Source organism: Kogia breviceps, chromosome 7 (genome assembly GCF_026419965.1).
Source record: "Kogia breviceps isolate mKogBre1 chromosome 7, mKogBre1 haplotype 1, whole genome shotgun sequence".
Classification (NCBI taxonomy): domain Eukaryota; kingdom Metazoa; phylum Chordata; class Mammalia; order Artiodactyla; family Physeteridae; genus Kogia; species Kogia breviceps.
Genome location: NC_081316.1, coordinates 80567308 through 80584511, shown reverse-complemented (window position 1 = coordinate 80584511; position 17204 = coordinate 80567308). Strand labels below are relative to the sequence as shown.

At 59.0% G+C, this 17204-nt stretch overlaps 2 protein-coding genes across 6 annotated transcripts in view; one reads left to right on the top strand and one right to left on the bottom strand.

The window, feature by feature from the left end:
• NUMA1 (nuclear mitotic apparatus protein 1) overlaps positions 1-13222 on the top strand; it is a 38572-nt gene extending 25350 nt beyond the window's left edge. For 3 of the 5 annotated variants that reach the window (XM_067038798.1, XM_067038799.1, XM_067038797.1), the window contains exons 14-26: positions 28-3426; positions 3898-3939; positions 5436-5504; positions 6868-6975; positions 7060-7278; positions 7398-7555; positions 8804-9050; positions 9935-10163; positions 10834-10970; positions 11322-11498; positions 11655-11771; positions 11885-12106; positions 12478-13222. In XM_067038798.1, the coding sequence (XP_066894899.1) occupies positions 28-3426; positions 3898-3939; positions 5436-5504; positions 6868-6975; positions 7060-7278; positions 7398-7555; positions 8804-9050; positions 9935-10163; positions 10834-10970; positions 11322-11498; positions 11655-11771; positions 11885-12106; positions 12478-12489 (5136 nt within the window). In that variant the 3' untranslated portion in view covers positions 12490-13222. The remainder of the gene's footprint in view (positions 1-27; positions 3427-3897; positions 3940-5435; positions 5505-6867; positions 6976-7059; positions 7279-7397; positions 7556-8803; positions 9051-9934; positions 10164-10833; positions 10971-11321; positions 11499-11654; positions 11772-11884; positions 12107-12477) is intronic. The other 2 variants (XM_067038801.1, XM_067038800.1) reach the window with 2 other exon arrangements.
• A 347-nt stretch (positions 13223-13569) lies between these two features.
• On the bottom strand, positions 13570-16735 carry IL18BP (interleukin 18 binding protein). The gene is given in 7 exon segments (XM_067038817.1): positions 13570-13856; positions 13858-13878; positions 14097-14244; positions 14325-14448; positions 15100-15306; positions 15682-15769; positions 16131-16735. Coding segments are annotated over 6 exon segments (609 nt in total). The 5' UTR covers positions 15704-15769; positions 16131-16735; the 3' UTR covers positions 13570-13769.
• Positions 16736-17204: the final 469 nt, after the last annotated feature.

Genomic DNA, 17204 nt, shown 5'->3' with positions numbered 1-17204 from the left:
GCCCCATTTGTCTCTTTATCTCACCAGCTGGAAACTCTCAAGCAAGAGTCAGCCACTCTCGCTGCAGACAACACCCAGCTCCAAGCCAGAGTGGAGGTGCTGGAGACTGAGCTGGGCCAGCGGGAGGCCAAGCTGCTTGCCGAGCAGAGCCACTTTGAAGAAGAAAAGCAGCAGTTGGCCAGCCTGATTGCCGAGCTGCAGGGCTCCCTGTCCAACCTTGGCCAGGCCAAGGAAGAGCTGGAGCAGGCCTCTCAGGCTCAGGTGGCCCGGCTGTCTGCCCAGGTGGCCACGATGACCTCCGAGCTCGCCACCCTCAATGCCACCGTCCAGCAGCGGGATCAAGAACTGGCTGGCCTAAAGCAGCAGGCCCAAACAGAGCAGGCGCAGCTCGCGCAGGCCCTCCAGCGGCAGGAACAGGCCTCCCAGAGCCTCCGCCAGCAGGTGGAGCAGCTGAGCAGCAGCTTGAAGCAGAAGGAACAGCAGTTGGAAGAGGCCGCCAAGGAGCAGAAGGCCACCCGGCGAGACCACGCCCAGCAACTGGCCACTGCGGCCGAGGAGCGGGAGGCCTCTTTACGGGAGAGGGATGCGGTCCTCCAGCAGCTGGAGGCATTGGAGAAGGAGAAGGCCGCCAAGCTGGAGGTCCTGCAACAGCAGCTTCAGGCTGCTAGTGAAGCCCGAGACAGTGCCCAGACCTCGGTGACACAGGCCCGGCGGGAGAAGGCAGAGCTGAGCCAGAAGGTGGAGGAGCTCCATGCCCATGTTGAGGCAGCCCACCAGGAGCGGTGTGAGGCGCAGGCCCAGGTGGCAGCTCTGAAGGCCCAGCTGAGGTCTGAGCAGCAAAAAGCAACCGAGAGAGAAACGGTGGCCCAGGAGAAGGCCCAGCTCCAGGAGCAGGTCCAGGCCCTTGAGGAGTCCTTGAAGGTCACCAAGGGCAGCCTGGAAGAGGAGAAGCGCAGGGCTGCAGACATCCTGGAAGAGCAGCAGCGATGCATCTCCAGGCTGGAGGCAGAGACCCGGAGCCTGGTGGAGCAGCACAAGCAGGAACAGAGGGAGCTGGAAGAAGAGAAGGCCGGGCGCAAGGGGCTGGAGGCCCAGTTACAGCAGCTCGGGGAGGCCCATCAGGCCAAGACAGAAACCCTGCGGCAGGAGCTGGCTGAGGCTGTAGCCTCCCAGCGCGAGGCCGAGAGTGAGTGTGAGCAGCTTGCCAAGGAGGTGGCCACCTGGCGTGAGCGGTACGAGGACAGCCAGCAGGAGGAGGCGCAGTACGGCGCCATATTCCAGGAACAGCTGATGACCCTGAAGGAGGAATGCGAGAAGGCCCGCCAGGAGCTGCAGGAGGCAAAGGAGAAGGTGGCAGGGATAGAGGCCCACAGCGAGCTCCAGATTGGCCGGCAGCAGAGTGAGCTTGCTCAGCTCCACGCCAGCCTGGCCAGGGCCCTGCAGCAGGTCCAGGAGAAGGAGGTCAGGGCCCAGAAGCTCGCAGACGACCTGTCCGCTCTGCAGGAGAAGATGGCTGCCACCAGCAAGGAGGTGGCCCGCCTGGAGGCCTTGGTGCGCAAGGCAGGTGAGCAGCATGAAACGGCCTCCCAGGAGCTACTCAAGGAGCCGCCCAGGGCAGGAGACAGAGAGTCGGAGTGGCTGAAAGAGCATCAGGGACGCCCGTTCTGCAGCACGCAGGCTGCACTGCAGGCCATGGAGCGTGAGGCAGAGCAAATGGGCAGTGAGCTGGAGAGGCTGCGGGCCGCGCTGATGGAGAGCCAGGGGCAGCAGCAGGAGGAGCGTGGGCAGCAGGAGAGGGAGGTGGCGCGTCTGACCCAGGAGCGGGGCCGGGCCCAAGCTGACCTTGCCCTGGAGAAGGCCGCCAAGGCAGAGCTTGAAATGCGGCTGCAGAATGCCCTCAACGAGCAGCGTGTGGAGTTTGCCGCCTTGCAGGAGGCACTGGCCCACGCCCTGATGGAAAAGGAGGGGAAGGATCAGGAGCTGGCCAAGCTTCGTGGGCAGGAGGCAGCCCAGGGGGCAGAGCTGAAGGAGCTTCAGCAAACTGTGGGGCGACTGAAGGAACAGCTGGCCAGGAAAGAGGAGGAGTGCCCACAGTCTCTAGGGACGGCCAGCCGAGAAGACGCTTCCCGGTCGGGAGCCCAGTCTGAGGCTACTGGAAAGACGGAGCAGAAAGGCCCAGAGCTGGAGGCTCTGCGGGCAGAGGTGAGCCAGCTGGAGCAGCAGGTCCGCGAGTATCGGGAGAAGTCCTCCAGCCTGGAGCGCAGCCTCGAGGCTGAGCGCGCCTCCCACGCAGAGCGGGCTGGTGCTCTGGAGACTTTGCAAGGCCAGTTAGAGCAGAAGGCCCAGGAGCTGGAGAGCGGTCAGGACACCTTAGCCTCGGCCCAAAGGGAGCTGGCCACCCTCCACGCCAAGGCCCAAGAGCACAGCAAGGCTGAGGATGGGTGGAAGGCACAGGTGGCCCGGAGTCAGCAGGAGGCTGAGAGGAAGAACAGCCTCATCAGCAGCTTGGAGGAGGAGGTGTCCATCCTGAACCGCCAGGTTCTGGAGAAGGAAGGTGAGAGCAAGGAGTTGAAGCGGCTGGTTATCGCCGAGTCAGAGAAGAGTCAGAAGCTGGAAGAGAGGCTGCGTCTGCTCCAGGCAGAGACAGCCAGCAGCAGCGCCAGGGCTGCAGAACGCAGTTCCGCTCTGCGGGAGGAGGTCCAGACCCTCCGGGAGGAGGCAGAGAAGCAGCGGGTGGCTTCCGAGAGCCTGAGGCAGGAGCTGGCCTCGCAAGCAGAGCGAGCAGAAGAGCTGGGCCAAGAGTTGAAGGCTTGGCAGGAGAAGTTCTTCCAGAAGGAGCAGGCCCTCTCTGCCCTGCAGCTTGAGCACACTAGCACGCAGGCCCTGGTGAGCGAGCTGCTGCCCGCTAAGCACCTGTGCCAGCAGCTGCAGGCTGAGCAGGCAGCCACTGAGAAACGCCATCGAGAGGAGCTGGAGCAGAGCAAGCAGGCAGCTGGTGGGCTGCGGGCGGAGCTGCTGCGGGCCCAGCGCGAGCTCGGGGAGCTGGTGCCCCTGCGGCAGAAGGTGGCGGAGCAGGAGCGAGCAGCCCAGCAGCTGCGGGCAGAGAAGGCCAGCTACGCAGAGCAGCTGAGCATGCTGAAGAAGGCTCATGGCCTGCTGGCGGAGGAGAACCGGGGGCTGGGTGAGCGGGCCAACCTCGGCCGGCAGTTTCTGGAAGTGGAGCTGGACCAGGCCCGGGAGAAGTACGGCCAAGAGCTGGCAGCTGTGCGTGCTGAGGCTGAGACCCGTCTGGCCGAGATGCAGCGGGAAGCACAGAGTACTGCTCGGGAGCTGGAGGTGATGACTGCCAAGTACGAGGGTGCCAAGGTCAAGGTCCTGGAGGAGAGGCAGCGTTTCCAGGAGGAGAGGCAGAAACTCACTGCCCAGGTGAGGCACCCAGCTCAAGCGCACCCCCAGAGAGCAGACCTGCGAGAGGGGGACATTGTCCCTCTGTATTCCTGGGCCTCTGGCTCCCACATGATTATAGTGTCTTGTCTCCCCCAACTCACTGGGTGGCAGAGGAAGAGAGGTGACTGGTAGAGTTCAAGTCTGTTGCCCCCCGTTGGCCTACAGAAAATACCAATAGCCTCTTCCTCTCCAAAGCCTCTGTCCCTGGAGAGTGAGGCTGCAAAGGCCATTAGCCCGTTGAGGCACACTGTCGTGAGGAGGCGCAGTTGCAGTGGAGGCCCCGAGAGCCACCGGCGACTAGAATGAGCTAAGCTAGCATTTACAAAAATTTTTAGACGTCTAGTTCCATGGGGGGAAGATCAGAGCCTTGGTGAGGTCAGCCTGGCACCAGGGCCCGTGCCTCTTTGGCCCCCATCTCATGCTGTCTCTGTTGCTCCTCCCCACGCACAGGTGGAGCAGCTAGAGTTATTTCAGAGAGAGCAAACTAAGCAGGTAATGCCTGAGGTCCTCGCTAAATGCTGGCTCCTTAAGCGGTGACTGGCCTCGGTGCATGACCCTGGCTGCAGCTTGCCTCTGCTGGCTCCTGTTGTGAACTGTTTGTGAAGGGGGCAGGGTCAAGTCGTGGAACCCAGGCCCAGGCCGCCCTGGAGTGCGGTGTGCTAGGCTCTCTCTCAGGCCTCATCCCACCCATCCCAGGTCGGCCTCTCCACTTTTCTGTGCTTTCTTCGCTTGTCAGGGATGAGGGGTAGGGTAGGCTTCATCTTTCCCATACCAGATCCAGCGACAGACTGCTCTTGGGATTCCCAGACCTCCAAGTCCTGCTCCGAGTTTGGGTACTCAACTGTGGGGACCCGCAGGATGCCCATGGGCCTTGTTAAACACAGGCCCCTTCTTTCCCACAGAAACCAGAAAGATGATGTGCAGGAGGTCCCCACAGCTTAGGGGGGTTGTGAGCTCAGGACGCCTGTCCATCACCCTCTGGAGTTTTAACCCCGAGCATGAAATAGAGATGTCTGGGAGCAGGAAGGCCAAGGTTGAGAGGAGCAGGAGGGGCTTCCACAAGACATAGGAGGTGAGGTCTGGCTGCCTCGCCCTCACAAGGATCTCTGTGCTGCCCTAGACGTCAAAGCTATTGAACTGGTATTTAGTGGGAGCACCCTTTCCACCACCCCTTCTACTCTGTCACCTCGGGCCTGCTAGGAGTCGGCCCTTCTCTCCTCCCGTCACCTCCTCTGAGGAGCCTGAGATGATGGGGAAGGTCAGACTGAATAGCAAACAGTTAGCAATGGAGCCCTTGCCTCTCGCCTTTGCTGATCACGCTTGAGCTCCTGGAATGCCTGGGGGAGCCAGGAGTATCTGTGGCTGTTACGCTCCCTCTCGTTCCCTCCCTCCCTTCGCTCTTCCTCTCTGTGGGAGTGGGGTGGGCTTGGAGTACGTGTGCTGCCCCTGCTCTCCTCTTCCAGCAGCCTGACCCCCAGTGCTAATCACAGCAGCCACACCGCTAGCACCAACCCTAACAGCTTGTGGATATTGGGAAGAGGTCTGAGCATCTGGCTTTTGCTCTGGCAGTTTCTGGGAGGAGGGGGGATGGGTATTCATTGAGTACATCTGCTGGAGTGGTAGACTGGGTCCCCTGGTCCTGTCTTGCCCGGGAAGGTTGGGGCTGGCAGCGGCAGTAGGGGTGTCAGTGGTGGGGTGTCAGCTCCCGAGTTGGCTCTGCTGTCTCTGTCTCTGCAGGTGGGGGTTGGAGGCGAGCACAGGCAGGTGGCTCTTGGCAGCAAGAGCCACACTTGAGTTGGGTCACATCACTCACGTCCTGCTGACCAGCTTGGGCAGCAGGCCGTTCCCTAATTAGAGGCCAGAGAAAGGACATGAGTTTCTTTTTCCAGGAACACTGGGGACTGGTCTGGGGAAAACCCTGTAATTTGTCTGGACATCCAGGGGAAGGTCTTCTGAGTCTGTCTTCTCCTTTTCCCTTCCTGCCCCAGGTGGAAGAACTGAGTAAGAAGCTAGCTGACCATGACCAAGCCAGCAAGGTGCAGCAGCAGAAGCTGAAGGTGGGACAGCTGGGGGATGGGCCTGCTGCCCTCTGCTGGCCTCAGGTCGAGCGGGTAGGGAAGGTGCTAAGCCCCTGGGTTGGGGCACCCTGGGGCCTGGCAGCCTCAGGAGCCCTGCCTGTGCCTCTGGGGGCTCTTGAGGGAAGACCAGAGTGGCTCCCGACCCACAGACCTTCACTGCTACATTAGCCACTAGCCATGTGTGGTTATTTAGATTGAAATTAAATTTAAAATTCAGTTTCTTAGTTGTGCTAGCCACAGTTCCACTGCTCAGTAGCCGTGTGTGGCTAGTGGCTGCCGTACTGGACAGGGCAAATCAGAACATTTCCATCACTGCAGAAAGTTCAGTTGGGTTGCACTGCTAAATCTCAGGGAGGAGTGTCAGTAACGTTTAATATTACAATGCAATTTAATATCCTTAATGCTTTCAGCGATGTCACCTTCTTTGGTTTAATATTTGCTTTTTTGCAGCTCTAGGCTTCACAGCTTTTCGTTAGGGGCAAAGGAATTTGGCACCAGTGGCCCTGGGAGGGTCACTGGGAGCTTAGAGCTTTGTTTCCCCAGCTCACTGCCATGTACTACTCCACACCATGTCACAATCACGTGATAAACAGATGCTTATTACACTCTTCTTAGGGGCCTTCCTGGGGCTGGGAGATGTGGAGAGGTAAGGCTGGATGGCCCTGTCCAGTGCCTGCTACAGACGTAGTATTTGCTGGTGTTGTAGGTGGACAGAGAATCCGCCACAGGCCCTGCTCCCCAGGAGTCTATGGTCTGGATAGGAGGCAGTGCCAGCATCATAAATGAGCCCACACAGGCTTTGGAGTCAGGTGGACCAAGGTTCAAGTCTTACTCTGCTGTTCAATTACTGTGACCCTGGTCAATTTGCTTTCAAGCTCTGAGCTCAGTTTCTTCATCTCTGAAGTGGAGATAGTTAGTTCCTAGAGTGGTTTTGAGGAGAAATGAATTCATGTGTCCTCAGAGAGCGCACCTGCTGCATGCCTAGCTCCGTGCTCTGCGCGCCCTGGTGTTCCCTGGGGATCAGTGCCCTTCCTTCTCCGGGAGACTGTACTCATGGAGAGAGAGTGAGATGGTTTGTGCCTGGTCTCAAAGAAGCAAAGGCAGGCTGCCAGAACTCTTCCAGAAATGGCATTAGCTGGACAGGAAAAGCTCCTGTAGAAGGTGCACTTCAAGGGGTGTGTGGTGTTTTGGTAGGCTGGAGTTGGGAGCGGGTAAAAGGTCTTTTTGTGTGTCCTGAGAGGATAGGCAGGAGTCCGAAAACATCCATGGAGCCCAGGAGGCTGTAGATTTGGGTGGAGCAAACAGACCAGCAGTCCTGATCAGCCTTTCTCGTGCTTTCCAGGCCCAGGGTGAGAGCCAGCAAGAGGCCCAGCGCCTCCAGGCCCAGCTGAATGAGCTGCAGGCCCAGCTGAGCCAGAAGGAGCAGGCGGCTGAGCACTACAAGCTGCAGGTGAGGAGCCTGATCCTGCCCACCTGCCCTCCTGCCCTACCCCACTCCAGCCCTACCAACCCACCTGCCCTTCCGCCCACCCAGATGGAGAAGGCCAAGACTCATTATGATGCCAAGAAGCAGCAGAACCAAGAGCTGCAGGAGCAGCTGCGGGGCCTGGAGCAGCTGCAGACAGAGAACAAGGAGCTGCGGGCTGAAGCGGATCGGCTGGGCCGGGAGCTGCAGCAGGCCGGGCTGAAGACCAGGGAGGCCGAGCAGACCTGCCGTCACCTCACCGCCCAGGTGCGCAGCCTGGAGGCACAGGTAGGGCTCTGGCTGCACTTGACACCCTCACCTCTGTCGTATTGGGCCCTGTGCCCTCCTCCCCTCAGCCACCCCTGCTTAGGCCTCCCTTCACTCTCCCTCGGCCCTCTCCTTCCCAGGTTGCCCATGCTGACCAGCAGCTTCGGGACCTGGGCAAGTTCCAGGTGGCGACTGACGCCTTAAAGAGCCGGGAGCCCCAGGCTAAGCCTCAGCTGGACTTGAGCATTGACAGCCTGGATCTGAGCTGCGAGGAGGGGACCCCACTCTCTATCACCAGGTCAGAAGGCACCCTTCCTCCCTCCGTCTGTTGTCCATTGAGCGCCCACTGTTTATCAGGCTGTATCCTGGGCACTGGGGCTGTGAGATAAATAAGACGTGAACCCTTTGCCCTCTGGAAACTTATTAGAGAAGAATAAAGTAAGTATTAGAGGTATTAGGCCAGATGTTTGTATATAGCACAGTGTGGGAGTAAATAAAAATGAGTGGTCAGAAAAGGTTTCATGGAGGCTGTCACTCCTGCTCCGAGTCTTGAAAACTGTTAAGGGTGTGTCTGATGGACGGAGCAGAGTGGTGAGAGCAGAGGCTTAGAAAGAGCCTGGATGGGCTGGAACATGAAGTTGCAAGGGCTCCGGCCAAGTCCCCGAGGACCGGCTGGACTCCCCACTGAGTGGGGGGTGAGCACATGTGTTGAGGAGCACATGATCAGGTTTGCATCTTAGAAAGCCTATTAAAAACACTGAATATGTTTTTTTAATAAATGTACGCCTGTGTGTGTCAGACACTGTTATAAACACCTGAAAAGTATCAATTCATCTATCCCATAACTCTGAGGAAGAGTCTATGATTATCTCCTTTCACAGATGAAATTGGGGCAGAGGGGCGCTCACTTGCCCAGGGTGCCACAATGGCAGGGCTAGGCTTGAACCTGGGCAGCCTGGCTCGCGTCCTTGCTTGTCTCCACTCTGTGTCTCTCAGAGGCTGTTGTAAGTTTAGGTGAGAGGGAACGAGGCAGGCAGGGAGGGGCGTGAGCGTGGAGTACAGTGTGGTTAGGAGGGCTATCAGGAGACTCCCCGATGGGGTTTGACAGGAGAGGGAAGAGGTAGGATTGTGCCTCCTTTCGTGGCTGGGGGCTTGGGTGGAAGCTGCCCCTCCCAGCTCCTGCTTGCTGAAATAGGAGATTCGGGAGGAGGAGCAGACGGTGGACTTGGTTGGGAACATGTTCGTTGTGGAATCCATGGGGGAGGTCTGGGGCTGTGGATATTGGGGTCTGGGGAGCAGGGTTTGGGAATTGCCAATATTGAGTTCAGAGAGCCATGGAGTGGATAGGCTCACCAGGGATGGAGAACGGATGGAAGGCCAAGGTCAAGGACTCTCCTTGACACCTCTGAGAAATCAGAGGGGGTGGGGTGCTTGATCTGGTCTTCTTGTAATAATAAATGTAGGACTTGGTCGCTTTGGAGCAAAGGGATGGACAAAATGCCTTGTAGCCCCAGGAATGGCACCTCAGCAGATGTTTTTCCCACAGCAAGTTGCCTCGTACCCAGCCAGATGGCACCAGCATCCCTGGAGAGCCAGCCTCGCCCATCTCCCAGCGTCTGCCCCCCAAGGTAGAATCCCTGGAGAGTCTCTACTTCACCCCCATCCCTGCTCGGGGTCAGCCCCCCCTGGAGAGCACCCTGGACTCCCTGGGGGATGTCTTCCTGGACTCAGGCCGGAAGACCCGCTCCTCTCGTCGGCGCACCACGCAAATCATCAACATCACCATGACCAAGGTCAGGCTACTGCAAGTGGGGCTGCAGGGTAGCAATGCTTGCTTCCTCTCAAGCGCATCTTTCCATCAAAACAGCCTCAAGAAGCAGGCAGGGTTGACCAGTCCATACCCACAGATGGGAAAGCTTAAGGGCGGTGACTTGCTTAGGCCTCTTGTAGAAAGGGGCAAGGTTGGACTTGGCTGCCTGTCCACTGACTCTAAGGCTGCCGTCCTCTCCGTGTACAGCCGTGACCCTGTGCAGGCTCAAGGGAGACAATGTGGAGAAGTTGCAGTCCAGCCCGTGCCTCCCCGCAAACCCCTGGGTACACCCTTGGGTAGCCGAGATGCGTTGTGGTTGCCCAGTGGGCTGCCTGCCTGGCTGGGGGCTCTGGTCCTTGTTTCCGTAGCACTAGGAGGTTGGGGAGGAGAGGAGGGGGGCATCTCTGCTGGGGAGAAGGTGAAGTTCTAAAAGATGGTCAGGGCCCTGGCACGCAGGGCCCGCTTGGGTGGAAGGACACTGTTGGATGAGCCCGACAAGCTCAGGAGATGTGGGTTCCAGCCCAAGCTCTGCTGCTTCCTTGCTTTGTGCCCTTTGGGCCAGTCACTTCATTCTTTTGCACCTCACTTCTAAAATGGTCTGATGCACTCTGCCTTCCCTCCCTCAAAGCATTGTTAATAGACTCTGGAAAAATGGACAGAAAAGAGTCTTGACAGCCTCAGCACCTTGTGTGGGATTCTGGCAACAAGGCCCATTTCTTGCAGAAGTGCAGCTAAGGACCCCATGCAAAGCAGCGTGGACACGTGCAGCTGTGGGGTCTGAGGCGCTTTGGGAAGGGGAAAGGGAGGCTTCTTAATGGGGTGTCAGGGCCCCCCTCCCTACTATAACAGGTGCATCCTCTCTTTCAGAAGCTAGACGTGGAGGAGCCAGACAGCGCCAACTCCTCCTTCTACAGCACGCAGTCTGCCCCTGCTTCCCAGGCCGGCCCGAGAGCTGCCTCCTCCACCCAGTCTCTAGCCCGCCTGGGCTCTCCCGACGACGGCAACTCGGCTCTGCTAAGCCTGCCTGGCTACCGGCCCACCACTCGCAGCTCCGCCCGCCGCTCCCAGGCTGGGGTATCCAGCGGGGCCCCTCCAGGTGAGGGGACTGTGGGGACTTAACACACCCAAAGATTAGACTGGAAGCAGAGCAGGGAAGGGACAAGCTTTTAAAAACCCAAGGCTGGCTTCCTGGCCACCGCCCAGCACCTCACCTGCCTCTCCTCCCTGCAGTCTGAGGGCCTTGCCTGTTGTTCATCAAGGGGCTGTGCTGGGCAGTAGCACTGATGTCATTCTCAGCCAGGCTGTAAACCAGAAACACACGACGGGCCTGGGATTTCCAGCACAAGAGTGCTGCTCAGCTGCTGTCAGGAGTCCTCCAGGCCCCTTCTCAGGTGGGAAGGGGCTGCCAGAGAGGCCAGACTGGCCTGGGAGCTACCCTCAGATTCTTTTCGGAGGCTCTTGCCTTCAGGGATCACTCTGGGTGTCGATTCCTGGCCCTCCATTAGTTTCTCTTGGTGTCATGTCACAGCGTCTGCATATGACCCCAGGGAGGAAGCAGTGAGCCAGTCCCCAGGGTAGAGATAGTCTGTGAGCCCCGAGCCTGTATCTGCAGCACTGAGCAGGGCAGGACTCTGGGGTGCTAGGCTTGAAGTTCAAGGGCTATAGGTGGATGGGAGTGGTGGCAGCGAAGGCTGGCGGGATGCTACCTCCACCCTCTCCTCCGGGCCTTCTAGCCCCACTTGCTCCAATTTCCTCGCCCTCCACAGGCAGGAACAGCTTCTACATGGGCACTTGCCAGGATGAGCCTGAGCAGCTGGATGACTGGAACCGCATTGCAGAGTTGCAGCAGCGCAATCGAGTGTGCCCCCCGCACTTAAAGACCTGCTACCCCCTGGAGTCCAGGGTGAGCTCTGGGGTCCCCTGCCATGGTCCTGCCCATTGTTGGCTCACCTCTTCCTCATCATCCCACCCCAGGGCCCTGGCCTGCTGAGGAGGGTGACCTGCTTCCAGTCACATACATAGCTGGCAGGGAGGGAGCTCAGGGGTGAAGGTCCTGTGGGTGGGCAGGAGCTTGGAGAGGTCTCTTGGGACTGCTCTTGCGGCCATCGTGCAGGGTGCAGGTGGGGAGCTTTTTGCGATAGGAAGGCTCTAGCTGCTCCACCTGCTAGGCCGGTGAAGAGAGTTCTGGGGCGGTCGGTCCTGCTCCACCTCCAGACAGCTTGGCTCCACCGACCACTTTTTCTACCCCACGCAGCCTTCCCTGAGCCTGCCTACCATCACAGATGAGGAGATAAAAACCGGTGACCCCCGGGAGACCCTGCGCCGAGCCAGCATGCAGCCAACCCAGATAGCTGAGGGCGCTGGCATCACCACCCGGCAGCAGCGCAAACGGGTCTCCTCAGAGCCCCACCAGGGCCCTGGCACCCCCGAGGTGGGTGACGTCGGCTCCCATGACTTTTCCAGCAGCCACCACGTTCACAAAGTTGATTAGCGGGGAGGCTCCCAGCTCAGAAGGGGGACGGGTGCTGGTTGGACACGGTCCACTTGTCCTCTTGAGCTATCGGCTTAACTGTCCTCTTCCCCATAGTCTAAGAAGGCCACCACCTGTTTCCCACGCCCCATGACTCCCCGGGACCGACATGAAGGGCGCAGACAGAGCACTACCGAGGCCCAGAAGAAAGCAGCTCCAGCTGTTGTTAAACAGGTTAGTCAGGGGCTGAAGGGAGACCCTGGAGGGGCCTTGCTGGCAGAGCCGTGGAGCAGCAGGTTGGCCTGGGAGGCCAGTGGCGCCCCCAGTTTGACAGCCCCTCCCTACAGGCTGACCGCCGCCAGTCGATGGCCTTCAGCATCCTCAACACACCCAAGAAGCTCGGGAATAGCCTCCTGCGGAGGGCAGCCTCGAAGAAAGCCCCATCCAAGGCCTCCCCCAACCCCCGCAGTGGGACCCGCCGCTCTCCTCGCATTGCCACCACCACAGCCAGTGCCGCCACTGCCGCCGCCATCGCTGCCGCCACTGCCACCCCTCGGGCCAAGGGCAAGGTGGAGGCACTGACAGGGAAGGGAGAGGGTTTGGCTCTTAGGAACCTGGTAGAAGCATGGGTACCCCCCGCCAGCCACCCCAGGGGCTGCTTCCAGGCAGGGCTGAGCTAGGCTGCTGGAGGGTGGGGGCTGAGAGCAGGCGCTCCTGGCCTGGTTAGCTGCTCCTTACCGAGGAGAGGACACGACTCCATTTCTCCTGAGAGCACCCAGAGCTGCTCAGGCACAGCCAGCCACTGGTGGTAACCTGAAGGTAGATGGGTTCAGGGCCACACCAAGGAGGGGAACCTAGTCTCGGTGGGGGGGGGCAGGGGGGGCTGGGGCAGCCTGGCACCGAGTCTCCTCCACTGAGTGACTGTCTCTCTCTCTTCCAGGCAAAGCACTAAAGAGCCGGTACCAGTGAGTGGCCCCACCTGTGTCCTTGATGCTGCCCTCCCTGGTCCTTCTCTTTCTGTCCCTTTCAGTGCCTTCTCTCAGCTCCCAGGCCAACAGTGGCCAAACCCCTATAGACAGTGACGCCTGCCCACACCCCGGCCTGGTACCCGGACCTTCACCAGGTGAACAGGTGTGTCCTCAAGAGTTGGCCCGGAGCCTAGATAATTTGGGTCCTCTCCCTGCCTCGCCTCCTGATGTTTTCTTAGAACAGTCACTTCTCCAGCACCATCACAACCAGATTTGGGGCTGGCTTTGAGTGGCTGGGTCCTTGGGCCCAGTCATTCCTCCTCTCAGCCTCAGCCTCTGGATCTAGAAGGGACCGACCATTGGAGGAACAGGCCCTGGTCCCTGCTGCTCCTGGTGGCTGGGCCGAGCAAGGGCCCTTGCTTTTGAATTCCAGGACTGGGCACTGACCTAGTGGGAGCGCCCCACCCCCAGATGCTCCCATCCACCCAAGGGCACAGTTGCCCAAAGGATGCTCTTTTCCAGGAGAAATGGACCCTGTGCCTCGGTGGGGGGGTGGGGGACGGGGGTGGGGGCAGCCTTCAGTGGCAGCTCATCCCCTTCCTTCCCCAGATTTCACTGGGGTGGGATTTTGGAGTGATGGGAAGGTTTTTAAGGGCCAGGGATGGATCTTTTCTAAATGTTATTACTTGTAAATAAAGTCTATTTTTCTCCCTTGAATGCTGAGATGGCTTCATCTGTGTGGGAAAAGCAGGGAAACCTGGGCTTTTTAGAGCAGCATACCTTTGTCCCTGTGGAGACTCCAGACCCACACACCTTCTCTCAAATCCCTTCTCCAGGCCTTTCTCAGGCCACAGGATCTTCCCACACTCCATTTCTGGCCTCTGCTCCTGAGGAGCATTATGGGCCGGCCTCTTCTCTTCTGAGGGCCTGTGTCCCCTGAATCTGGTTTTGTCTTTAGCTTCTGAGTGGCATTCTCTCTCCTCTTCCCACACTCCCTCCTCTGACAGGCCACGTTCTGTGAGTAGAATGATGGCCTACAGGATAAATGACTGGGCAGACATCAGTATGCCACCACTGAAGATCATTTATGAGCACCCGTTGTAGGTCTTGCTGGGGTGACAGAGATACAGCCATGGGTCAGAAGCAGCCTCTCCCCGCATACCTTCCCTGGGACAGTCCATTAAAGGAAACAAATACAACATTAAGTCGATGCAGAACGTGGCCTGGGCTGAGAGCGTGTAGACCTCAATGAAGAGGTGGCATTTCAACCAGGCTTTGGAGCTTGGGGTTCATTATCAGGATGGTGAGGCTGAGGGGACTTGCTGGAGGATGGGGCTTCTTGTGTCGGGGGGTACGCTTGTCTTCAGCCCAGCCTGGGGGAGTGAAGCAAACAAGGATCAGGGCCATCCCTTGTCACTTTCCTCCAGGCCATGCCTCCCCTGCCTGAATCCTGTTCCTTTTAGTTTCCGCCTCAGGCTCGGCGAATTGGTGGGCATTAACTGGAGGCTGCTGTGGACAGAGCCCACCCTTTCCTCCCCATGCCAGAGCAGAGCTCCTCCCGTCCCTGGAGTCCCTCCCTCGGGTTCCTCACCCAGAGCTGGGCCAGGACGAGGTGACGCTGGGCAGTCTGCCCAGGATCCGAGAAAACACAGGAGAAGTTGGTGTCTCTCAGGGCGGGGCTCAGCTCCTCCAGCACCAAGGCCCTCCACAGCCGGGTCCTCGTGCCCCTGTGCTCCCGCCTGGAGCAGAAAAGGAAAGGCCATGAAAGGACTGTAGGAGGAGGCCTCCCTCCCGCCGGCCTCACCGCCGCGCCCCTCACCTGGTGCTGCCCTCCCGCAGCCGGCCGGGGAGGTGCTCGATGAAGGAGCTGTTGCCCAGCCAGTAAAGGATGCTGAAGTGGGGGAAGCGGCTGCAGGCGGTACAGGACAAGGTCAGCGTTCCATCTAGGGACACGTGTGGCTGTAATCCCGTGTGTACAGCAGACCCTCCCCTCTGCCACGCTGTGGCCTGCCCACCCTGCCCAGCTTCCCAGCTGCCATGATTCAGAAACCTGGAGCAGAGAGTCTGTTTAGGGGAAGTGCGGTCATCTACCAGGGGACCCCGGCTGAGTAAGAGGAATTTGGGGACGGGCCCTTGGTCTAGGTCCTTGACTCCTGAGCTTGCTTCTTCAGAATGACCCTTTCTAGCACCCAGCTCCAGTGACTAGGAGCCCTGGCTGAGGAGACAGCACCAGTAGGCCACTGCTCCTCTGAGGAGGCCAGAGGGCAAGTGGGCTCTGGGAGGAGGGGCTGGGCTTGCAGCCACTGCAGTCAAGGCTCTGGGAGTCCGCTGACTTCCTTCTGTCTGAGTCCTCTCCGTCCCCTTTGACAGGGAGCATCTTGGGAGCTGCGAGCTGAGCCCTGTGCCACACTGGCGATGCTGGCGGGAAGAGGAAGTCAGTGCTCAGCCAAGCTGACCTGGTTGGTGGTGGACTACATGACAGAAGGTTGGGGGACAGGTGCTCAGAAGCCAACCCCACCCTTGGTGCCTCCGTGCCCTCAGCCCGCCCTCAGACCACCGTGCCCTCCTGGGCTCCCATCAGAATGGCTCCTTACTCAGTAAGACTTCCATTTCCGGCCAGGTCACCTCCAATGCAGGGCACTGCTTAGCTGTCGGGAGCGCTGGGGGCCGGGAGGGGCAGGTGTCCTTTGCGATCCCAGCTGAGGCAGTGGCAGCTGTAGTGGCCTGAGGCACAGGTGTGGCTCTGGCCAGGTGGGAGACGATGTGGGCACAGAGGAGCAGGGCCCAAAGAGGGCTGGGGTCTGAAGAAAGGACAGTCACAGAGGTCAGCAGCTGTCTGACCTCTGGGGATTGCTCGGCATCCTAGCTCAGATCTTGGCTGGAGAGGGAGTTGCTGCCAGGATGTAAATCTGGCAGAGATTCTTGGGCTCTGCCCAGGGAACGGGAGAGGCAGAAGGACCCCTCAAGCCCCACCTCTTGGCCCTTTTTGAATGGAGCACAGGGAGACCTTGGAATGGAGCCAGAGCCACAGCATCCGGGCAGAGGCCGAAAACAACAGCACAGCAGCTGAGGGGAGCCCACCTGGGGGTGAGGCTCAGGGCCAGCCACATGGCTCCACTCTGGTCTCAGGCTGCACCCCACCCCTCCACCCGCACATGCACAGCCCCAGGTCCCACCTGGAATCCAGTTCTGTCTCATGGTCGTGATGCGTGTGTCAGGAGCCGGCGCGCCTGGATCTATATATCTGTGACAACTTCCTCCTCTCTGGGGGAGGCGGGGGAGGAGATGGTGAAAAACTGCTTCTCCCACGTCTTCTGAGTGGCTTGCTTAGATGCCAGGCATACGTGTGGCCTTCTTCCTGTGGACTCCACAGCCACCCCCTACCTCTGATTTTTCAGTGGGCTGCCAGGCACTGCTATTTACTGTCCTGTCCACCTGTCCCAACTGACAACTCCTGGAGGACTGGCATCGGGCATAGGCTAGAGCTCTTCCAGCCCCTAGAAACAAAGCCAGGGGATTCCCACCCTGGCTCTTATTACCATCAACATTATACTGGTTACTAGTCCAATCTAACCCCTTCATTACAGGCATGGAAACTGAGGCCCAAAGAGGACCAGGGACTTACCTAGTCACAAAGGGAAGTGAAGTTCTCTCCACTGCCAGAGCTGGTTCTGGGAAGGGCAGGATATATAGTGAAATCCTTCTAGGAAGCACTGTCCTCTCCCTTCTATTTCACTTTCACTTTTATTTAACCAGGGAATCTAGAGCAGGCTCTGGCTACCGAGAAGGCACACATACATGACAGCAGTATGAGCCCAGTCCTTAAGGTTCCTGCACACTGCGCCTCTTCCTGAGCCAGAGTTCACAGTGGCCAGGAACCTTCTTGCTAACTTCCAGGTCCCCCACTCTCCAGATGGTATCAGCTTGGGGTCTTTAACCTTCCTCAGGCCCACCCTCCCAGGGGCACACAGGGCATGAACCAACGAAAAAGTCTCTCACACATGAATTCTTCCATCCCAGCCAATGGTCAGGATTTCGGTGTCCACCTTTGCTCTTCTACGTGAACAGGTCTCCTGCTTCTTCCTTCACAGCCACACCAAATTCAAAGGGACAGCTCTCCTAGTCACTGGAGACCCCAAGCTGGATCACTCTGACCATTTCAGACTCCATGTCACACCAGCCCATCCACATCCTGGCCTTTCTCAGGCTCCCCACCTCCCTCCAACCAGCAACAACCACCGCCCATCACTCCCATGAATCCTTCTCACTTCTGTCCTCTCAGCCCCTTGGCCAGAGATACAGATCTAAGTTCACCAGGAAGTCTAGATTCCCCCTACCTGGCTCGCCGGAAGCCCTGAAAAACCCTCCTTTCCGGAACACCCCCTTTTCGGAGCTCCACAGCTCAGCTCAGCTGCGTCTGGCCCCACATGAGCCACACCATGGGAGCTACACTGAGAGCACCTCCAGGCCTCGTGGGCAGGAACCTCTCAGACAAGCCGAGCACTTGGAACACAAGCTGGATCGCTGGACCTAAGGGGAGGAGAGGGCACTTCCCAGGGTAAGAGGGAGCGTACCCAGCACTGGCTTGAGCAACTGTGAAGGACCAGACCTAAGTGTCTGGGATCAGGAGGATGGGATGCTGGTGACAGATCCAGGGAGGCCAGGAGGTGGAATTAGGTTTGGAAGATGTGTCAGAACA